Below are 24,935 nucleotides of genomic sequence, written 5' to 3'. Positions count from 1 at the left end.
TCGTGAGGGTCTGGTAAAATAATCCCAATTGGTTGTTTGTAAATCTGGTGCCGCCGTATCAAAAATGCTGAAGAGGATGGAATTAGAAGATTTTGATTGTGGTAAATTTAGACAAATGGAAGTTGGTTTTTCTGCTGAAGTGTTGCAGAGAATCCAAAATTTGGGATTGGATACTTGGGGAATAATTTCCTTGGTTCACCGAAAAGGAGTCTATTCAGTTTTTACCGAGTCGGTTCAAGGATGGAAACTTGGCGTTGGACAATCCTAAAGAAGATAATTGAGGACATTACTAGGTTATGCAGTGTGTGAGCTCTTCCAGGCAAGAAGTCAGTAAAGTACAAGGATGTGCAGGAGTTGACTGGCATTGACAAAGGTCAACGCACTCTCTCGTTAACACACTTGTGGACCAGTGGCGAGGTATGTTGTCAATGACATTACATATAAAATTTTCTTTCGAAATTGTGAAGGTTCTACATTCGCTGCAGCTGTTTATATTGCACTTAAAATGGTTAAAGAAAGCATTTTATTTGATCTGCATAGTCTATTGTTGGATAATTTACTTGAAATGTCAAAATGTCATTGGAAGAAGGTTATGACTTCTGGTTTGGTTCCTTGGTCACGTGTATGGTGTTCTATTTTTTGAGATCGCTACCAGGTAGAAATAACATGGAGTGGCGATCCAACATCCCTGTTGGAAAACAAAGTTACATCTATCCAGGGTTTCTGGAGAATAAGAAGGATGCTTGTGAAGCATATTTTACACCATTACAAGTATTTGTTCCCATATCATTGTGTCTGGTGTTGTATCTGTGAGATATAATGAGGAGGGCTCCTCCTTTAGTAAGAAGGTTTTGAATGCTGCAGTTGGTGGTTCCCTTCCAAAACCAAAGAGGAGAAAAATTGGTAAAAAGGGAAAAGAGATTGTTACTATTTCTGAAGATGAAAAAGAAGAGAGTGAGAAGGAAACATAAGTGAAGGAAGAAGAGGAAATTGAAAAGAACGAGGTTTCTTCATTGGAATCCAACTCTGTGGATTCTGATGTAGTACAAACAATGCTGGAAGATGGGGAGTTTGACCGAATTGGTGATATGTTGTCTGATTGCTCTTCAGTGAACAGAACTTGGATAGAGAATATGTTGATTGATCACTCGATCATTAAGAAGATTGTTGTTTTTAATGTGTCAAATGTGTAATATGATTCGGTCAAGGTTATTGAGAGGAGTTTGCCATAGTATAGTGCAAATTACATAAAAATCGAAGAGATTATTTAGAAGAAATGTAAAAATGCTATACTGAGATTGTCAAAACAAATAGGTGAAACAAAAGAATGCATAAAAGAAATTTTTGATATTTACAAGTATTGTCTTTTGTGGTCTGCCACTGTTGATAATTTTAGAGGAATAATTAAGGTTATTGAGACAAAGCTAAATGTATTGGGTAAGACACATGATTTCTTTAGGGACGAAGGAGGAAAACAAAAAATTATAATTGGTTAGCTTCAAGTTGAGATGTTACAATTGCAGAGATAGAGAGAGCATTTGGTGAAGACCTTATGGTTGTGAAGGATATGGTTAAGGTTCGGCTAAAGCATGTCTCTGGTATTCTTTCCAATGTAGAGGACTATGAGTGTTGGTTCTAGTCTTTGGGTTGGACTTTATCATTTGATATGTAGTGCATTATGATAGTTTGTCCACCTGGACAGGTGCAACTGTGGCTGAGTGGAAGAGGAATCTTCTGATTATCAAGGAGAGGTACAAGAGCTTTTTACCGTAAGATATGCTATTCTTTGATTATCTGAATTATGTTGAGTGGCCCTTCGCCATTGTGGCAAACAGGTGGAGAAAAAATAAGGAGAGAAAAAACTAAAGAGATACCTAACTCGGGGAGTCTTTGTGTTCTGAACTTTTTGGAGTTTTTCAGTTTCTGTTGTTTCACCATCAATGCCAAAGGGGGGGATTGTTGAGAATATTGAGAAGAAGTTGGCATTGTTGTCAACGATCATTGATGTCAAAACTCTTATACTGGTTATATATCCATATCAGTTGTTTGTCCATTGATTTTCTATGCTTCTTTTACATACAAAACAAATTCATTCTATTTGGGTTATGATGATGGATATCCTTGTCCCTATTATTGAAATACATCTTTCTTGTACATCTGTAATCTGCAGTGATTGCCGAAGCGTGAAGTTTTGGTTGGAGTTTTCTCACTGCTGTGTTCAAAGTTCTTTTGGGTATTTTTGTTAGTTGGATATTCATGCAGTATATCAATTGTTTTTGCTACAACAGTTTCTGGACAAGTTCTATCTGGTTATCCATCGGTTGGTTCAGAAGTTTTTGTAGATCAAGTCAGGGATTTTGTGGCATTTAATCAGTTTCAAAATTTACTTATCTTTTGGTAATTGTGCCATGAAATGTATTAATCTTATGTGTGACCTATCTTTAGGTCCTGTGGTAACGCAGTCTGAAGACTTCATATGTATGACCTATTTTTGTGTTTGGTGCTAGTGTGTTAAATTATATTGTAATACCGTTTCTAATGATAGTTGACATGTTTTGTGGCTAGGTCAGCATATGTATTTATCTTATCAGGTGTATATGTAGAGAACAATTGTTATGTGTCCGATGTTATGAGAGTATAAGCTGAAGAAGTGTGGCATGAGTATAATTTTGCAAGTGAATACTTGGCAATAAAGTGTGTAAGCAGAAGTAGGATGTGCGAAGGATTACTGTGATATCAAGAGAAGCCTTGCATACAGAGTAGCAGAAGAGTGAAGATACTGGCAGGTAATCTATAATTGGATCTGTTGTCGATAGCAGTTGCTATGCTACTAGCTGGAACTATCTCATGCATTATCAGCTGCAATTTCATCAGTTCACATTTTCTCTGTAAGACATCTTTTTGTAATCTTTTGTATCAGGGCAGTTAGCCCAACTGACAGTGAGCCTACTCGCTGTGAGAAAATTGACAGTGAGCCTTCTGTAAAAATCACCTTAACTGGTGTCACCTTAATTGGTGTTTATGTTCATGAGAATTAGTTTCTCCATGGTTTTTCCTATCTTGGTTTTCCATGTTATATCTGGTGTTGACGTGTTTATTGCTCTTGCTCTTTCAAGTTTATATCAATCTTAATTATCTGAATGGTTTATGTTTATACCAGCTCAATAGAGTTTTGAAAAGTATTTTGGAATAACTGATTCACTCTCGCACCTTCTCAGTTATTCAACCCGTTCAACAACCTGGATATGTCTATCTCTTCATGTCTCTTGCCACTTGCTTGTTTGATCCTTCCTTTCCATTTTAACCAATCTGAAAGGAAATCCCTTGCTAGGTTTTTCGTCACCTCTTCTCCATGTCTTTTCAGCCCTTAGATGATTTTAATTGATAATTTATTTTGCCTTTCCTTCCCTCTTATCATTTAACTCTTTTCTTGCTTCTTTATCAACTCTTGTTTGCCAAATGGTTCTTTTACTACTCGTGCCCTTGCATTGGCCTCTTCCACTTTATTTGGCACCTCATTTTCTTGCACTTCCATGTTATGGAGTACTTCTTGTACCTATTTTATTTGCAACAAATAGAATCATTTGATTTCGGCCTCTTTCCCTTTTGCCAGTCTGTACTAGCTATTGTAGTGGTCTTATGAATATTTACTTCATTGGGACAATGAACAATTCAGGCTAATGCTTGCCATATAGATGTCTTATTTTCTAGAGCAAGTCATGAGTGTGCAAGTAGACTGTATAGTTTCTTCAGTATCAGTTCCTTTTTTCAGTATACCCCACTTTTTATTATTCTCCTGAATTGGATTATTTGGTTGCTCTAGATAAATATAGACCAGTTCAAGGCATTCAACCTTCTTTAATAGATATAGGTTTGATGTAGGAGCATCTTGGGTTGCCTTGTTATCCTGCTCATTTTGTTCACTCTTCATTAACCTAGTTACCTAGTGTTCGCCAAGTGACTCTTCATTAACCTAGTTACCCAATGTTCGCCAAGTGACTCTTCATTAACCGAGTTACCCAGTGTACGCCAAGTGACTCTTCATTAACTTAGTCACTCACTGTTCGCCAAGTGACTCTTCATTAACCGAGTTACCTAATGTATGCCAACTGACTCTTCATTAACCTAGTTACCCAGTGTTCGCCTTGTGACTTTTCATTAACCGAGTTACCCAGTGTACGCCAAGTGATTCTTCATTCGCCGAGTTACCCAGTGTACGCCAAGTGATTCTTCATTAACCGAGTTACCTAGTGTACGCCAAGCGACTCTTCATTCGTAGAGTTACCCAGTGTACACCGAGCATCAACATTTGAACGTGATTTTTGCGAGCCGACTTGTGGGATTTATTTTGTTCGCGACATTTATGTTAAGATATTTTCTTGGGATGCGTCTAGACCGTTGTTGGGTCGGCCTTCCTCTTATGTAATGTTCTAGAATAATCTGTAAGCCATTTTGGCAAGTATATATAGAGTGTTTAGGCTTAGAGTTAGGTAAGTTTTTGGGAAGAAGATTAGAGAGTAGAACTGAAAGTGCGAATTTGCAGTTGGATCACTGAATGTGAATGTATTTGTAATTGGTCGTAACCCAGAAGGCCTTACAGCTGGGTGTGTATGAAGATATTTTGACGAATCAATAAAAGTATTTCACTCTTCTTCCTCCTTTGGTTGCTGTTCTTTGTGTTCACTTCCGTTGTGTTAACTCTTGCAGGGTGGTTTGGATAGCTGGGTGAGCCTTTGGCCCTAGTTATTCACCTTTTGCCTGCATCAGTTGGTATCAGAGCCTGAGGTTCGTCCTTGTGGAGATTGGATCATGTAGAACCCTGATTTGGATTTGGTTGTACGGTGGCAGATCTGCGGACTTGACCTATAACTTGTAGAGGGTTACGATCTTGTAGGAACCTGATTTGTAAAGATGGTTCGTGGTAGAGGAAATAATGTTGATAATGCTTTATTGGATCAGTTGAGACAAATTGCAGCCAGATTAGATGCTGTGGAGACAGCCTAGAGGAGAGGAGGACATCTTGATGATGTAAGTGATGATGAAGCAGCAACAGCAAACCATAATCCAGAACTTGAAGAAGATCAAGATGAGGAAAGATTGTTGCAAATATTGTTTAGGACAAATTCAAAGCCTGTTGAGAAGTTGTTCCTTATGATGGAAAATTGGACACCAATGCTGTGTTGGATTGGATCTCTGATATGGAGAAGTTCTTTGAGTATGAAAACACTCCTGATAATAGAAAGGTGAAGATTGCAGTCACTAGGTTGAAAGGTCATGCATCACTATGGTGGGAGCACTTGCAAACTGATAGACAAAGGAGAGGAAAGGAGAAGATCAGAACTTGGCCAAAGATGGTGAACAAGGTAAAGAACAAATTCCTTCCTGCTGATTACCAAGTTAGCTTGTTGAGAAAGATCCAAAATTTGAAGCAAAAAGACATGACTGTGAAAGAGTATACTGAGGAATTCTACAGACTGGACATCAGATTTGGACATGTGGATGATCATGTTGAGAAAATTGCAAGGTACATTAATGGATTGAGATTTGGAATACAAGATGAGATAAGTTTTGTGAAGTTGGAAAGTGTAGAAGAAGCATACCAGTATGCCTTGAAGGTTGAGGAGATCTTTACAAAGAAGCATGAACAAAGACAAAGAGGTAGAGGTGGCAAATTCCAGAGAGGCAGAGGTAGAGCTTATGGTGAAGGTGGCCGATCTGAAAGTTCTGTGCAGGATAAAGGCAAATCTGAATGGAAGAATGATGACAAAGGCAAGACCGAATGGAAAAGTGGTAATTCTTACCGAGGAGGCACTAGTTCTTATCGAGGAAGAGGTAATTCCTATTCTAGAGGTGGATTTAATGGTAATTGTTTTAGATGTGGTAAAGAGGGACGTAGATCTTTTGAATGTAGATCCTCTGAAAGTAGGCAAGGTAACAGAAATGCTGTGATTCAAGAAGATGATGAGGGTTCACCAAGTGGACCTGAGGCTGGAGAAAATTTGATGGTGAGAAGAACCTTATGTAATAAGGGAGGTGATGAGGAACCTGTTTTAAGGAGAAGTCTTTTCAAGACAAGATGTAAGATGGCTGGAAAATGTTGTAAAGTGATCATTGACAATGGAAGTTCTACAAATCTCGCATTAGAAGAGCTGGTTGCAAAGTTGCAGTTGCAGAGGCTGAAACATCCCAAACCTTATCATGTTTCATGGATCAAAGATGAGCATAAGATACTGGTAAGTGAGCAATGCCATGTGAAGTTCAAAATTGGACATTACTTTGATGAAGTTTTGTGTGATATTATGCCCATGGATTGTTGTCATATTTTGTTGGGATTGTTGTCATATTTTGTTGGGTAGACCTTGGCAATATGATAGATATGCTGTACATGATAGAAGATTGAATCAATATACTCTTTGGGTAAATGGGAAGAAACAAACATTGTTTTCTTTGATCGAAAGTCCAGATGAGGTTAATTGTTTTGCTATAATTTCAAGAAAACCGAGTTTTGTCAATGGAGACCAAGTGCAAGAGAATAGTGTTAATCGAGTGCTAGTCAGTGGTGACCGAATGACAGATGGTAGTATTGATCGAGTTCCAGAAGAAATTGCAGAGTTGTTGAATGAGTAGAAAGAAATTATTGTTGATGATATTCCTGATGGTTTACCTCCAGTAAGAAGTATAAGTCATTGTATGGATCTGATCCCTGGAGCTAGTTTGCCAAACAAAGCACCATATAGATTGACACCTGCAGAGAATGAAGAACTTAATAGACAAGTGCATGAGCTGTTGCAGAAAGGTTTGATCAGAGAAAGCTTGAGTCCATGTGCTGTACCTGTTGTATTAACACCTAAAAAGAATGGAGAATGGAGAATGTGTATTGATTCCAGAAGTATTAACAAGATAATAACAGTGAAATATAGGTTTCCTATGCCAAGGATGGATGACATAATGGATTGTTTGAGTGGAGCAAAGTATTTTACCAAGATTGATTTGAAGAGTGGCTATCATTAGATCAGAATCAGAGAAGGTGATGAATGGAAGACTGCTTTCAAGACAAAAGATGGTTTGTATGAATGGTTGGTTATGCCTTTTGGTTTGACTTATGCACCTAGTACTTTTATGAGGTTGATGAATGAAGTTCTGAAAAGATTCTTGAGTAAGTTTGTGATTGTTTATTTGGATGATATTCTGATATTCAACAACACTAAGGAAGAACATCTTGAGCATATTAGACAAGTATTGTAGAGGTTGAAAGAGGAAAAGTTGCTGATTAATCTGAAAAAGTGTTCTTTTATGCAAGAGGAGATTGTGTATTTGGGATTTGTGATTTCAGCTGATGTATTGAGGATGGATCCTAAGAAGGTTAAAGCAATTTTGGAATAGCCTACACCTGAGAATGTGGGCGAGGTAAGATCATTTTATGGTTTGGCTAGTTTTACAAAAAATTTATAAAGAATTTCAGTGCTGTTTGTAATGCTATGACTGAAACAATGAGGGGAGATAAAAAGGAATTCAAGTGGACACATGGAGTTGACAAGAGTTTTGAGACTTTGAAACAAAAGGTTGCTGAATTACCTATATTGGCTTTACCTAATTTCAACAAAGTATTTCAAGTTGAATGTGATGCAAGTGGCAATGCAATAGGAGTTGTATCAAGTCAAGAAGGTAAGCTTTCTTTAGTGAAAAGTTGAATGATGCTAAAAAAAACGTCGGTAGAAATTGTGTATCAGTCGACGGGTCCCTTCGGAAAGGAAATTGTGTATCAGCCGACTGGTCCCTTTGGAAAGATTCTTGTTATGTAGCCGACGGGTTCCTTCGGAAAGGTTTTTGTTATGTATCTGACATATGGTATGTGGCCGACGGATACCTTCGAGAAGGTTCCTCGGAAAGTATTTATACCCCCTTCGGGAAGCATTGTAATGATCTTATCATTCAAGCATAATGTAATGTCTTTGGCATATGCGAATAATAATAAGAAGATTTCTGCTGTTCGTGTTCGTGTTCATTGTCTGTGTGCAATTCTTAATTAACCTATGTGGTAAACTTTTGGCGCCAAATGTTTACCGCATAGGTTAATTAAGAATTGCACACAGACAATGAACACGAACACGAATAGCAGAAATCTTATTATTATTCGCATATGCCAAAGACATTACATTATGCTTGAATGATAAGATCATTACAATGCTTCCCGAAGGAGGTATAAATACTTTCCGAGGAACCTTCTCGAAGGTATCCGTCGGCCACATACCATATGTCAGATACATAACAAAAACCTTTCCAAAGGGACCCGTCGGCTACATAACAAGAACCTTTCCGAAGGGACCTGTCGGCTGATACACAATTTCTACCAACGAAAAAAAAGAAGTATTCTGTGTATGATCAAGAATTTTACGCCATTGTTCAAGCATTGAAGAAATGGAGACATTATTTGATTCCTAAGGAGTTTGTGTTATATACTGATCATAAAGCTTTACAATACTCAGGAAGTCAGCATAAATTGAATCAAAGACATATGAAGTGGGTTGAGTACTTGCAAAGTTTTACATTCGTGATCAAGAATAAGAGTGGAGTTACTAACAGAGTTGTTGCTGATGCATTGAGTAGAAGACGTTCTTTGTTGACTGAAATAAAGGTTGAAGTTCTTGGTTTTGATGAAATGAAAGAATTGTATGATGCTGATCTTGATTTTTCTGAGGCGTGGAGAGAGCGTAGAGCACCAAATCTGACAGACCACATAAGTAAGTACGATGAATATTTCATTCAAGAAGGTATGTTGTTCAAAGGTATTCAGTTGTGTATTCCTAGAAGTCCTATGAGGTTGAATTTGATTAAGGAAAAGCATAGTGGTGGATTAGCTGGACATTTTGGAATTGATAAGAAATTGAGTTTCCTGAAAGAGAAGTATTATTGGCCACAAATGTATAAGGATGTTCAAAAATTTGTAAAGAGTTGTGGAGTTTGTCAAGTTGCAAAGTGAGTGAGTCAAAATACTGATTTGTATACACCTATTACTGTTCCTGAGAAACCTTGGACTAACATTAGTATGGATTTTGTTCTTGGATTGCCTAAAATAGTGAAGGGGTATGATTCTATATTTGTTGTAGTGGACAGATTTTCTAAGAGGGCTCATTTCATACCATGTAAGAAGACATCAAATGCTGAGCATGTTGCTGAATTTTTATTTAAAGAGATTGTGAGATTGCATGGATTATCAAGAAGTATTATTTCAGACAGAAATAGTAAGTTTGTTGGTTATTTTTGGAAGACTTTGTGGAAGAAGATGGATACTGAGCTAAAGTTCAGTTCTACATTCCATCCACAAACAGATGGACAGACAGAGGTTGTGAATAGAAGCTTGGGAAATTTACTAAGATGTTTAGTTGGGAATAAGCCAAGTAATTGGGAGATGGTATTGGCACAAGTTGAATTTGCATATAATAATTCTGTGAATAGGAGTACAGGGAAGACACCTTTTGAGATTGTTACCAGAATGCATCCTAGAGGTATATCAGATTTGAGAGATGTTGCTGGTGAAGAAAAGAAAAGCGTTGCAGGAGAAGAATTTGCTGATTTTATGGAGTTTTTGCATAAGGAAGTGAAGTTGAGGTTGGAACAAAGTAATCAAAAGTATAAGGAGAATGCTGATCAGTCTAGAAGACATTATGATTTTCAAGTTGGTGATGAGGTGATGGTTCATCTAAAAAAAGGAAGATTCCCAGTTGGAACATATAGTAAGCTGAAGATGAAGAAATTTGGACCTTGTAAGATCTTGAAGAAGTTTGATAGTGGTAATGCTTATGAAGTTGAGTTACCTGATGACATGGATATATCTCCTATATTCAATAGTGCTGATTTGTATAAGTATCATGAGTTAGATGATGAAGTTGTTGTATTAGAAGATTATCCTAAGAAGCAGATTGAAGAAGTTGAACAGATATTGGATCAGAGAGTTGGCAGGAGCACAAGAGGAAAAGATTACTCTGAATATTTGGTAAAGTGGAAGAACAGGCCTATTGAAGATGCTTCATGGATTTCGCAATCTGAGTTGGATTCCACTCAGATTGTGACATCTCAATGATTCAGGACAATCATTCCTTTCAACCCCGGTTGTTTGATGCAGGAGCATCCTGGGTTGCCTTGTTATCCTGCCCATTTTGTTCACTCTTCATTAACCGAGTTACCTAGTGTACGCCAAGTGACTGTTCATTAACCTAGTTACCCAGTGTTCGCCAAGTGACTCTTCATTAATCGAATTACCCAATGTATGCCAAGTGACTCTTCATTAACCTAGTTACCCAGTGTTCGCCAAGTGACTCTTCATTAATCGAGTTACCCAGTGTACGCCAAGTGACTCTTCATTAACCTAGTCACCTAGTGTTCGCCAAGTGACTCTTCATTAACCGAGTTACCCAATGTATGCCAAGTGACTTCATTAACCTAGTTACCAAGTGTTTGCAGATTGACTCTTCATTAACCGAGTTACCCAGTGTATGCCAAGTGATTCTTCATTCGCCGAGTTACCCAGTGTACGCCAAGTGATTCTTCATTAACCGAGTTACCCAGTGTATGCCAAGCGACTCTTCATTCATCGAGTTACCCAGTGTACGCCGAGCGTCAACATTTGAACGTGATTTTTGCGAGCCGACTTGTGGGATTTATTTTGTTCACGACATTTATGTTAAGATATTTTCTTGGGATGTGTCTAGACCGTTGTTGGGTCAGCCTACCTCTTATGTAATGTTCTAGAATAATCTGTAAGCCATTTTGGCAAGTATATATAGAGTGTTTAGGCTTAGAGTTAGATAAGTTTTTGGGAAGAAGATTAGAGAGCAGAATTGAAAGTGCGAATTTGCAGTTGGATCACTAAATGTGAATGTATTTGTAATTGGCCGTAACCCAGAAGGCCTTACAGTTGGGCATGTATGAAGATATTTTGATGAATCAATAAAAGTATTTCACTCTTCTTCCTCCTTTGGTTGCTATTCTTTGTGTTCACTTCCGTTGTGTTAACTCTTGCAGGTTGTTTTGGATAGATGGGTGATGTTTACCGTACTGGTAAAGAAATCAACGCAGACAATGGAACAGAAATAGCAGAATTATATTCGCATATGCCAGACATTACATTATGCTTCATCAGATGAATGATAGAAGATGATTAATGATAGTAGAAGATGAGTTACAATGATCCTAGACGGGATATAAATACTATCCGCCGAACCTTCCCGGAGGAGTCCGTCAGCCACAACATTATGTCCGCTACAAACTATTTACCCGTCGGCTACAAAATACAAAACACCGACGACAATCATTCCCTCGGCTACAGAAACACCGCCGGGACCATCCAGTCGGCTGACACCATCCCCCCAAAAAGAGAAGTCATCTCCTGACGACTAACAAAATATCTGAGACAAATTAATAAACAAAATACATTAACGGACTAATTACAACAAGATAAATCTGCTTCTGACACATCACTGTCACCTTCGTCCCGTGCTTGTAGCCTCTGCTAACACAACATTGCCTCCTCAATGAAGTTGACTTTGATAGCCACCTGTGTTGCTTTCTCTGTTTTCAATTCCTCGATACCCTGAGCCAAGTGTCGCTGCACTGCCTCCAATTGGATGATTAGCTCCTCCCGAGCTCTCTATGCATCCACCAAGACAGCCTCCCGGCCAACACCTACTCCCAGTGCCTCTGGTACATAGAAAGTCCATGCGTGCAGCAACTTCAACTCTTCTCAACTGGTTAGACTCCCACGACTGATATCCGCAACGACTGGGGGTCCAGGGGGCAGCGCCCCCAGCGGGATTGAGGGGCAGCGCCCCCGCGGGGTCCTGGGGCAACGCCCCAAGTGTGCTCCCTGTTGCAGTACAGGGCGGGGTCGAGGGGCAGCACCCCTTGCCACCAAGACCAAATTAGCACTCTGGAACCCACACAAAACTGCATGGAACACATTGTTTCTATCATTTTCTGCCGATTCTACACTCTTTTTGGCAACCTCTGATGCGTCCCTTCCCTTTGACATCATTTGTAACTCATTCTGAACACAGAAAAAGAAAAAGAAAAAAAGAAAAAGAAAAAAAGAAAAAAAAGAGAGGCCGCAGGAGACTGCCTTGCAGGCAACTCTCCACGGGAGACTGCTCGCGGACAACTCTCTGTGGGAAACTGCCCGTGGGAGACTACCTCGCGGGTAACTCTCCGCGGGAGATTGCCCTGCGGGCAGCTCTCTGTGGGAGATTATCCGGCGGTATTTTTTGTAAAACATAAGTCGTGGAGGTAGTAAATGTAACGCGAACACGAAGAATCAAGAACCTCGTTTGGAAGGATCCTCCTTGTTAGCATCCAGATCCTGCAAATTTTTAATTTTTGCGGTTCTTGCTTTCGAACAATTTGAGCTTTTGATTCATTCGGACTTCTCAAGCCAATCGTTCTACTATCAAAGGGAAGAAAACCAAGGGAGGAAAGGGTCTTTGGTTGGGAAAGGTGGATAAATTTGATATCACTATGAATTGTATGGGGAAAGGATGCCAGAATTGCGTAGTGGAGTTTGCCAACCTCGACTGAAATCGAAACAGGTTCAGAATTTGGTAAATTTGTCGGAAACCAATATTGATCAGGCCTTAGCAGAGCAGCTTCCTAACAGAGCGACCAGATGAGCTGTAGGAAGAGGAAGGGGTTCGAATGTGCCTGCTGTAAAAGTTGCCGAAGCATAGCTTGCTAGTGGTGGTGGAAGACAGAGGATTGCTGGTAGGGGTAGAGGTGTTAGATCCACTAAACTAGAGGCACCAGTTGAAGTTTTACCTTTGGTTAGCCAAGCAAGAGTTGAACCTAATTTAAATGGAAGAGACGTGATCGCTTCACATTATTTCTTTTTAGTTGCGGAAGTCAAATTCCTTCCGTGGTTATCTGCTGCCTTACCTGTCCGCGAAAAGCTGGGTTGGTTACGGCATCGGCAGTGAGATTTTTTGTAACGGACGGATGAAACATATATAAGGAGAAATAAGCCATTTACACATGGAATCAGCAGGTAAGCGGAAGACGTGGAAGACTCAGCTAGCGGCTAATATGGAAAAGAATTCAAGGGTTTTGGCATCTGGGATTCGAGTTGTAGGCCCCTCGAGTTCTAGTAGCAAGAGGCAGAAGACCAAAGAGGAACTCACTTATCTCACCGTCCAGTTTGAGAGTCTTAGTGGGAGCGAATGCCGAAGGTGGTGGTAGGAAACCTTGGAGGCAGACCAGATTAAACAGATTCTGATGCGGGCACAGGTACATTGGGCCATCTAGTTTCCCATCTTTTCCATCCGATTGTTCGAATCAGTATTGCGCACCATGATAAAGACATATAGTGCCCAGAGCAGAACAAGTACATTCCTGTACAAGAAGTAGCAGATGACGGTGTCCTTTAAACCTAGAGATTTCACTAGGGTTTTCGGCATCCCTGGCCCCGAAGGGAGGAAAGTGGAAATCAAGAACCATAAACTCTCACGGGAACGGAAGGAGCATTGGATAGATTTAGTGTGCCGGGACCTTACACCCGTGGAGCGGGAGGCAGCGGTTCAGGGGTCAAAGTGCAGAGGGCTTTGCAGGGACTTTTTTCGAGAGGGTCATTGGCGGTGTATCATGGACGTCATCAAGAGCAGGTTGATAGGTGCCACTCGAGCTTCAGATATAGCATTGCTGCAGATTGTGTTTATGAATGGTATCATGCAGGGAGTGGTATATGATTGGGCCTCAGTCCTGGCTGACAGGATGGAGGAGTTTATGACCCTTTAGCAGCGAACATTTTTTATGCCGCACCATGCCATCGGGCTGTTTCTGGAGGCTACAGCTAGCTAGATTCCACTGGATGATTTTGAGGCTCCTCCAAGGGGCAAGTTGGCAGACGGGGAGCCTCCCATATTCTATTGGCGACACTTGGATATAGGAGGATCAGCAACAGGCCACAAGAAAGTACTCTACAGACTGGATGCTTCCGAAGAGACAAATAGCGGACGGGAGGGCACTTTGGTGAGTGACGGGGTTGAGTCCGTGGAAGAAGAGGAGAGCACTTCGGCGGAAGTTGGCAGTGAGGCAGCGGGTAGTGGGCCCACATTCTTTACCCCTCCTCAGCTGTCAACTTCGACGCACTTGTCTACCTTTCCGATAGTCATTCCGCTGTTTGGCCAGCGCCATGCCCCGGTTCTCATGACTGGCAGACGTCCCACAGATAATGACGGAGATGGTCCCACAGACAGCGACAGATGTTGTCCCGCAGACAGTCACCGAGATATTGCCGACGGTTGTAGCGGAGGTGATTCCAGTTGTACCAGTAGATGTCACTGTCGCAGTCTCACAGAGAGCACAGAAACACCGCCGGGACCATCCAGTCGGCTGACAAGTGAGCCTTTGGCCCTAGTTATTCACCTCTTGCCTATGTCAAGGTCCTACATTAAGGAAACCCCACTACAGGGGATAGATCCTACAAGTTGGGAAATTTTTTATAATCTTCAGAAAGCCTAATTTACTTACATATCAAGTACAGGTTTTAATCAACCTATTTTTTGTGGCCATGATACCACAGCGTCCTTAGAGATTATTATCTGGACTTAGATGGTTCTCTAGAAATAATTACACATGAAATAATTATAAGGCATCTTCAACGAATTAATCATTGAATCAGATACTTGAGACATTCTGAATATGCTACTATTATTGATGTGCAATGTAAATCTTAAAGGATTCTAATTACAGATAAGGCATCTTCAACGAATTAATCATTGAATCAGATACTTGAGACATTCTGAATATGCTACTATTATTAATGTGCAATGTAAATCTTAAAGGATTCTAAGCCCTGTAATTGGTTTTTCTTCAGTATTTGTATTAAATGATTTTCTTATTGTGTCAAAAGTGGATCTGGATATTGCAGTAAAGGTAAGAATATTTCCCTTTCCTACAAGAATTAGTCGGACCAGTATTTGTATCTGTATTTGAGATAGATCTGACATCATTGCAGATTTGAATGTGTCATATCTGATAACTCATGGTAGATTTACTGACTCATAAAGTTACCTCCTTGTACCGTGAAGTTTTGATACAGGGAACCTTCTACAGAAACCCCAAATGATTCATAATTTCATTAGCGTTATTTCTTTCTGAGATGTTACTTTCTCCATAATATATCTGGCATGATAGTTGGACCTATTTTTCCTCCTCTTTATTCCAAAATACCATGCATTGTGAAATGGATATTCAGTCTTGATGTTGATTAATTTTGCCTTTGGCTCAGGTTGCAAGTGCTAATGAATAGTTCGATTGCCACAGCATTAGCTTTAGCAGTTGCGCATTTAACAGGCTGGAATGATATATGTTTGGACTCAGAAAAGGCATCATTGGTGACTGGTCTTATTGGAGGTATTCTTGGACACTATGCTTGCTGTAATGGTGACACCTGGTCTTCAGAAATCGGTGTTCTTAGTAGCAGTCAACCTCGACTCATTACTACCTTCAAGGTAAGATCTTCTGTACTGTAAATAGTTGAAGTTCAAATAGTTATTTTTTATTTTCACATGAAGATGATATTTAGTATGTTAGATACCCGTGTCAGACCCAGGAGGGGTAGAATGTATACTAATGTTATTGCATATAAATTGTACATTTCAGAGGACAATTGACATTCAAATTTATAGGCAGGGAAAACAGTTTATCTGCCATAAGCATCTAAACTGAAAAATAAATTAGAAATGTTTCAACCCCTAATGGTTAACACATTAACATCTTCCCCTTAACTAGAAGGGTTTATCATGACACCAAGCAGTACTTTGAACTGTTCAAATTCTCTTGGCCAAGCATTTTGGTGAAAGTACCTGCTGGTTAATTTGAAGCTTCTGTAAAATGCTTGTTAGTGTGTCAGGTCTTAAATTTGTTATCTTGACTAGGTCCAAAATTTGATACTGAGCCTGTTGCTTTGGCAAGTCTCAAATTTTGAGGATAAGCTTGCCGTTTTGACAGTCTCAAATTTTGAGGATAATTTTGTTGCTTTGACAAGTCCAAAATTTTGATAATGACCATGTTTGCTTTCACAATTCTCAACTTTGGACTTGGTTGATCTATGGTGAATCTGCATTTTCCAATCATGAATGCAGCGAGTCTATTTGCAATTCTATTATTTGTGAAACGGGACCAAACTGCAGTGGCTGATATAAGTAGTCACCAAGTACCAATCAAGAACAACTTTTCATCTTCATTGAAAATAATATTTGATATAACAATACACTTCAAATGTAATTATCAGATCAATCAAAACTGTTAACGATCTCTAAGTCACCACTTGAATCTGACATACACACAATATTACCCCTTCATAGATGCGAAAGTGAAGTGCCAATTAGTTCTCCCTAATCGAGAAATAGTAGAGAGATATACCATACTGAATCAACAAAAGTAATATTGTAATTTCCATAGTCCAAATAATTGGAATACATTGATTTGTAAGGACTGACATCATCATAAATTGCATATCCAATATACTTAACTCATTACATTGCATAGCAAAATCATTCTTCATTTAAGACAATTCAATTCTTCAATCCACTTGACAATTGATGGCTTATCAAATATACCAAATGGCATCTTAGAAATATCAACATTAACTGTAGTTAATGTAGGCTCAATAGGTCTACATTATTATTAGAAGACTAATGAGGAATAATATCAGAAAAAATCATGTCTTATAATCTTTGGAGGTATATTTGGTAGAATAAGTATGCCCACTGAAGAGCACACATAATTTTTTTTTTTTGTTAGTGGGGGGTGGGGGGATGGGGGTGAGGGTGATTTTAAAACTTCTAAACCCTTTTGGGTAGAAAACGACGGCAGATCAATAGCTTTCATTACACAAATGGTCACAACCTAGATTATATAAGTGAGCACCAACTCACAGAGACCACCAAGCCTCCTTGAAGCACCGACTCCAGTTTTTGCACCAACTCAGATGTACTGAAACTTAGTAACACTTTTCATAACACATAGCATGCAAGCACCATACAAAAACTACAAACATCCTGCTGAAACAGTTCTTGACTTCTTATCTGCAGCAAGTTGAAAAAACAACAAAATATATACCACACCAAAAATGAAGACAGCGATTAATGTCATCAGTAAATACTGTATCAGGATGTATCCCGTTAGGGTATCAAGATGCATCCCGTTAGTGTATCAAGATGCATCCCTTTGGTGTATTAGGATGTACTCCATCTGTATCGGAATGTATGTCGTCGGTATCGGCCGACAGGGTGTGTATCGGGATGTGTATCAGGAAGGTTCTACTATTGTAGCCGACATGTTGTCTGTGGCCGATGTCGTCGGTAGAAACTGTGTCAGCGGACAGAGTGATTGTTGTCGGTGTTTCTATAGCCGACGGGGTGATTGTCGTCGGTGTTTTTGTATTCTGTAGCCGACGGGTAAATAGTTTGTAGCGGACATAATGTTTGTGGCCGACGGACTCCTTCGGGAAGGTTTGGCGGATAGTATTTATATCCCGTCTGGGATCATTGTAATTTATCATTGATCAGATCTTATCGAGCATAATGTACTGTTTGGTATATGCGAATAATAATAAGTTGTTCTGCTATTCATATCTATTGTCTATGCGTTGATTTCTTTACCCAGTACGGTAAACATTTGGCGCCGTTGCCTTATGAACCTGGAAGGTGGGAGGAATGAAGATTAATGCCAAATCAGCTGAACAAGGATCGGAATAAGGCCAAGGGGAAAGATGGAATCCGTACTGCGTAAGAAAATTTAATTCTGGCATAGCAAGCCGAACGCCGAAGGAGATTCCAGAAGATTGCCGATGGAAACCGGAGCATAGAGGAATTATTGGAGGAAACTTGGCAGCGGGTGGAATTGGTGGAAGAAGCACGGGAGGAGTTTTTGAATTTGTGTTTGCCGAGGGAAGAGAATCCAGACGGAAGAGCATTGACTCGCACGGCTCAGAGTGCCGACGGAGCAAGAGTGTGGAGTGAACTCTTCGTCCAGGATATACTTCCACAAGGGACAACTTTAGAACACCCTTCTTCACCAAGGTTCGTAGCTGTTGAGTCTGATGGTGTGGGAAAACAGTCTGCCGGTGTGGGAGAATAGTCCACCGGTGTAGGAGACCAATCCGTTGGTGTGGGAGTGCAGTCCGCCGGTGTGGGAAACCAGTCCGCTGGTGTGGGAGAGTAGTCCACCGGTGTGGGAGATCAGTCCGCTGGTGTGGGAGTGCAGTTCGCCGGTGTGGGAGAGCAGTCCGTCGATGTGGAAGTGAACAGTGCCAGTGTTGCAGGACCGAGCAACGCCTGTTTACAAAAACCAATCGTGATGGCAGGAACAAAAGAGAAACTACCGAAGTTCGATGGCGATGGTACGGCCAATCCCATTCGACACTGCAAGACATGTGAAACGATCTGGAGGGCAAATGGCATAACTGATGAAGACGACTGGATGAGACAATTTCCAGCAACCCTACGGGGTGTGGCAATTGACTGGTTTACTAGTACATATCCGCAGAAGCTGGACAGTTGGAATAACATTAAAAAGGAGTTTTTGGCCGAATTTCAACTGTTGCGTGACGATAATGAAATTGTAGCAGAGATCTTCAATACCAAGCAAGGAAAGAATGAAACTGTCCGTGTTTACGCCAGGCAATTAAAAGATTTGATAAACAAAATGGAGAATAAGCTGGCGGACAGACTTCAGAAAAGGTGGTTCGTGGAAGGTCTATGCCCAAACCTGCGAAAGAAAATGAAAATTGTGCCGCCGTCATCATACACGGAAGCCTATAACAGAGCATTGAATCTCGAAAGCGAGCACAAGACAAAGAAGAAGAAGACTAGTTTGTCTGATTCTGATGACGACGAGCCTTCCGGCGAAGATAGCAGCGACGATGAAGGCAGTAGCAAGAAGGTCTGTGCCCTACAGAAGGACATGATCTGCATGATGGAGTTTAAAAATATGCAGGAGCCAAAAGGCAGTGAGCTGTGGTGCACGAAGTGTAAGACCAACGGTCACACTAAAGGGTCCTGTCCAAAGAACCAATTCTGTGACATTTGTTAGATCATGGGCCATTCGACAAAGGAGTGCCCCTTTAATATGAAGACAAGAGGATCTCCACAGGTGCTTCTTACACAGGCAGCTTCCACGTCAGGAGGGAACGGAAATGCAAACATTGATGGTGCCACTCCGGGTGGGTACAGGAATAATAGCAGAGGGCAAAATAACAATAGCAGAGGGCAAAATAACAATAGCAATGCGAACAATAATAATAATGGCAACCGAAGTCGAATCCAGTATGATGCAAACGAACGGCCGATTGTTCAATGCTGAGCATGTAATTTGTGGGGTCATTTTGCGCGGGACTGTACAACGGTGAACACACCAAAATTATTATGTAGATGGTGTGGACCCGACGATCATGAAGATGCCAAGTGCCCGAAGTCTGGAGTGAATTTGATCACCGTTCGGACGGATGGAGAAGAGGTTTTGGCAATTACGCGGAGGCAAGCAAAAGAGTACTTGGATCCGGCAGAAGAAAAGAGGAAATTTGGGGAAGCACAGGCGGAAATTGGAAAGGCATTGTCGGCGGAGACATCTCAGTTGAAGGACCTCATCGACACCTTGGCAAGGAACTTCGCGGAACAAAACATTGTACGACAGATCTTACAAACGGAGATACCGGTCAAGATAAGTGACCTTCTCACAATGCCCCAGTTACGGACGGTCATTCTGAATCATACACCATTTTCGAAAGCAACGGAGGACACAGGAAGGGACAATAGTCCAACGACTGCAACAGACCCAATGCTTCTGGCGCTTACGACGAGAAGACATCCGGCGGGTGTCGAGATGGGGATCTTGGGAAATGTTTTGACAGACACAATTGTTGACGGAGGCTCCGGCGTGAATGTCTTGCCAGAGGATACTTGGAAGAAGTTGGGAAAGCCAACGCTGTGGCCACCTATATTCGAGTTGCTCACGGCGGACCAGCACAGGATCAAACCGTTGGGAACCTTAAGGGCGCAACCGGTAACTATTGGAACACAACCATTTTTATTGGACTTCGTGGTCATTCCATTGAAAAAAAAGGATATGATGCTATTCTGGGACGGACTTGGTGCAAGCAAAAGTAAAACATGATTGGAAACGAAATACCCTATCAATGGAGCACGGAGACAAAAGATTCATAATTGACCTGCACACACAAATAGTAGGTGAGAAGGTAGCATCGTTAGACTCAGAAGGTGAAGGCGACAGTGACGACGAAGGAAAGAGGAGAATGGAACCAGATGAAGGAGTATTAACATTAGGAGGATCGAATGACAACGACCTAGACTCGGTGAATGGCCTTTACCACTGGCAAATAGAAGACTACGAACTCTTTCCGAGTTGTAATATGCTAAAGGTTGATGAAGGTGAGGAAAAAGAGGAAAATGAGTGTCCGAAGGAATACAGAGAAGCAGATGACATAAAGGAGGTTACGGCTGAAGAAGGGAATGACATACAATACAAACCCAAAAAAAAGAAAAATTTCATTGTTCGGTTCACGGTGAACGGACCGCACAAGCAGAAAAGAATGGATCGCACCATAAAATTGGTCGAAGGGTGCCAACAGCAAGGAAATAAGCTAGATGCGCGACGACTGCAGGCACGGTGGGCAACAGAGGTGACACAAAACAGACATAAGGTGTGGCATGACAAACTCAACAGGTTTCAGCCGGGGCAGTTGGTACTCAAGTACGATGGTCGGAATGAAATCAATCAGGAAAGGTTTAAGGCAAGATGGGTTGGAACATATCAGAACCGGAAGGTCGGCAACAATGGATCGATAAAATTGGAGACATTGGACGAGCAAGAGGTGCCTCCGGTAGTCAACGGATCTAAATTGCAAATATATGGTGCCAGGAAAACTGTCGCAGAATGGCCAGCTGAGTCCCTTGTCGTTGCAGAATGGCGACGCCCGAAGGCAAAATTGAGGTGCTGTTTATTTATTTTATTATTAAAAAAAGCAAAAAAAAGAAGAAAAAAATAAATAAATTTGAAAACGCAAAAAAAAAAAAAAAAAAAAAAACTGAGTGCTCCACGGGCGTTTGTCAACGAAAGATGCCCCATGGGCATCTGTCCGCGGAAGATGCCCCGCAGATAGGTCCATGGGAAATGCTCCGCGGGCACTTGTCTGCGGGCACTCGCTCCGTAGGTACCTATCCGTGGGCGGCGGGCGGACATGCTTGTTGCGGCCTCGTGGGCTGAGAATTTGTTTTTTCATGTCATGTTCTTTTCCTCCCACGGACATTGTTCTATTGCCCCAGGACCCCGCGGGGGCGTTGCCCTCTAGACCCCCAGTCGTTGCGGATATCATTCATGGGACGTATGACCAGTTGATGAAGACTTGGAGTTGCTGCAGGCATGGAGTGTCTGTGTACCAGAGGCATTGGGAGTAGGTGTTGGTCGAGAGGCTGTCTTGGTGGATGCATAGAGAGCTTGGGAGGAGTGGGTCATCCAAAAGGCAGTACAGCGACACTTAGCTCAGTGGACCCAATATTGGAAGCAGAGAAAGCAGCACGGGTGGCTATCAAGGTCAGCTTGAGGAGACAGTATTGTGTTAGTAGAGGCTACAGATGTAACTGGATGAATGTGAAAGTGATGTGACAGAAGCAGATTTTTTGTTGTAGTCACTCTGTTAATGTATTTTGGCTGTTAATTTATCTCAGATATTTTGTAATTGTCGTCTGGAGACGACTTTTTCTTTAGGGGGGATGATGTCATCGGTAGAAACTGTGTCAGCCGACAGAGTGATTGTCGTCGGTGTTTCTGTAGCCGACGGGGTGATTGTCGTCGGTGTTTCTGTATTTTGTAGCCGATGGGTAAATAGTTTGTAGCGGACATAATGTTTGTGGCGGACGGACTCCTTCAGGAAGGTTTGACGGATAGTATTTATATCCCATCTGGGATCATTGTAATTCATCATTGATCAGATCTTATCGAGCATAATGTACTGTTTGGCATATGCGAATAATAATAAGAAGTTCTGCTATTCATATCTATTGTCTGTGCGTTGATTTCTTTACCCAGTACGATAAACAATCGACAGATACCTTCGGGAAGGTTCCTCGGATAGTATTTATATCCCCCTTCGGAATTGTTGTAATCATCATAGCATCAGAAGCATAATGTAATATCTTGGCATATGCGAATATAATAAGGAGTTCTGCTATTCTTATTTGCGGTTCTCATCTATTGTCTGTATGCATTATTTTCTTTACCCAGTATGGTAAACATTTGGTGCCGTTGCCCAATGGACCTGGAAAGGCAGGCGAATGAAGAGTAATGCTGAATCAGCTGAACAAGAATAAGAACAAGCTGAAGGAAAATGACTAAATACACACAGCACAAGGAAATATAATTTTAGCACAGCAAGTCAACCATAGGAGGTTCCAGAAGATTGCCGATGGACACAGAAGTGCAGAGGAATTGTTGGAAGAGACTCGACAGCGGGTGGAATTGGTGGAAGAAGCAAGGGAGGAGTTTTTGAATTTGTATTTGCCGAGAGAAGAGAATCCAAACGGAAGAGAATTGACTCACATGGCTCGGAGTGTCGAGAGAGTAAGAGCGTGGAGTGACCTCTTCGTCCACGATACACTTCTAGAAGGGATAGATTCGCTGAACGGAGACCTTTCTTCACCAAACAACATAGCTGTCGGGATACCAAGTGTCAGTGTCGGGATACCAAGCGTCGGTGTCTGGATGGCAGGACCAAAGGAGAAGTTGCCTAAATTTGATGGTGATGGAGCAGCAGATCCCATCCAACATTGTAAAACCTGTGAAACGATTTGGAGGGCCAATGGCATAACAGATACAAACAAATGGATGAGGCAATTTTTGGCAACCCTACGGAAGGTGGCAATTGATTGGTTTATTGATACCGATCCACAAAAGTTAAATAGTTGGGATAACATTAAAAAGGAGTTTATCGTAGAATTTCAACTCTTGCATGACGATAATGAAATTGTAGTGGAGATATTCAATACGAAGTAGGGGAAGAATGAAACAGTTCGAGTCTTTGCGAGGAAGTTGAAGGACTTGATCAATAAGACAGAGAACAAGCCGGCTGATGGATTACAAAAAAGATGGTTCATTGAAGGCCTTCACCCAAAGCTACGAAAGAAGATGAAGATCGTGCCACCATCGACATACACTGAAGCATACAACTGGGCAATGAACCTAGAAAGTGAGCAGAAGACCAAGAAGAAGAAGAAGAAGAAGAATAGTTCATCTGATTCAGATGATGACACGTCTTTAGGAGAAGATTGCAGCGATGATGAAGGCAACACTAAGGTTCGCACCCTCCAGAAGGACATGTTTCGGATGATGAAGGAATTCAAGAACATGAACAAGGAGATTAAGGGCAATGAGCTATGGTGCACGGAGTGCAAGAAAGAAGGCTATACGAAGGGATCCTACCCGAAAGATCAATTTTGTGAAATTTGCTAGATTATGGGACATTCGATAAAGGAATGCCCTTTCAACCTGAAAACAAGAACACCGCAGCAAGTGTTCTTGACACAGGAAGCGTCCATGCCTGGAGGGAGTGGGAACAGCAATACGGAGGGTGCCACGTCGGGAGGATACAAAAATAATCGGCGCGGTCAAAACAAAAACAATAGCGGCAACAACAATAATGACAAGAGGAGTCGAATCTAGTATGATGCGAATGGCCGGCCAATAGTTCAATGTCGTGCATGCAATCTGTGGGGTCACTTTGCCCGAGAGTGCACAATGGCGAATACACCGAAGTTGTTATGCAGATGGTGTGGACCTGGCGATCATGACAATGCTAAGTGCCCAAAGTCGGGAGTAAATTTGATCATCGTCAGGATGGATGAAGAAGAGGTCCTGGCCATCACTCGGAAGCAAGCGAAACTGTACCCCGACTCGACAGAGGAAACAAAGAGACTGGAAGAAGTGTGGGTCGAGATCCAAAAAGCAACGTAGGCAGAAACGACACACCTAAAGGACACGCTTGGTACCTCCGTATGGAATTGCGCATAATAGAACATCGTACGACAAATATTGCAAACCGAGGTACCCGTCAGGATAAATGATCTATTACTCACTATGTCTCAACTCTGTACGCCACTCACGAATATAGTTCCGATTGCTAAGCAACTAGTAGAGCAAGAAAAGGAGAAACAAGGGGGTACAAGTGTGAAAGACCCTATGCTGTTAGCCCTTTCATCAAGACGCTATTCGGCGGTTGTCGAAATGGGCATTCTTGGGACTGTGCTGACTGACACGATCGTGGACGGAGGGTCCGGTGTCAATGTGCTACCAGAAGATACTTGGAAAAGGTTAGGACAACCAACATTGTGGCCACCTACATTCCAGCTCCTAACGGCCGATCAACATGGAATCAAGCCATTGGGAGTCCTGACAGCGCAACCAGTGACGATTGGAACACAGCCGTTCTTGTTGGATTTCATTGTGATCCTACTGAAGCGAAAAGGATACGATGCCATTCTGGGCCGAGGGTGGCTGATACAAGCCAAGGCAAAACATGATTGGAAGAAAAATACCTTATCACTTGAAAGCAAAAGGCGGAAATATGTCATTGATCTGCACACTGAAATGGTCAGGGAAGAAGCCTTGTCATCAGACTCTGAAGGTGAAGAGGATGAAGTCACGCAACTTCTGGACCCAGATCAGGAGGGAGTCCTGCGATTGGAAGGGGGATCAACAGATGACGAATTGGATTCGGTGAGTGGTTTCTACCACTGTCTAATGGAGGACTACGAGCTGTTCTAGACCAACGACGTCTTGACAATTGAGTAAGGATGAAACGAAGGAGAATTTCCAAGCGAATTCATCGAGATAAAGGAAGGAGATGCACCATTGGATATAGCACCCGCTCATAAGTT

The 24,935-nt window shown here is 41.5% G+C and overlaps 1 protein-coding gene across 1 annotated transcript in view; it reads left to right on the top strand.

The window, feature by feature from the left end:
* The window catches only part of LOC149554702 (integral membrane protein (Protein of unknown function DUF92, transmembrane)), a 106,673-nt gene that overhangs the window by 57,751 nt on the left and 23,987 nt on the right, over nucleotides 1-24,935 (top strand). Inside the window, exon 3 of the mRNA XM_089828754.1 lies at nucleotides 15,272-15,494. Within this exon, the coding sequence (XP_089684880.1) occupies nucleotides 15,272-15,494 (223 nt within the window). The remainder of the gene's footprint in view (nucleotides 1-15,271; nucleotides 15,495-24,935) is intronic.

Source organism: Cupressus sempervirens, chromosome 5, assembly GCF_028749045.1.
Source record: "Cupressus sempervirens isolate cs-2001-9-10 chromosome 5, ASM2874904v1, whole genome shotgun sequence".
NCBI classification, from domain to species: Eukaryota; Viridiplantae; Streptophyta; class Pinopsida; order Cupressales; family Cupressaceae; genus Cupressus; species Cupressus sempervirens.
This window is presented reverse-complemented; position numbering and strand designations above follow the sequence as displayed.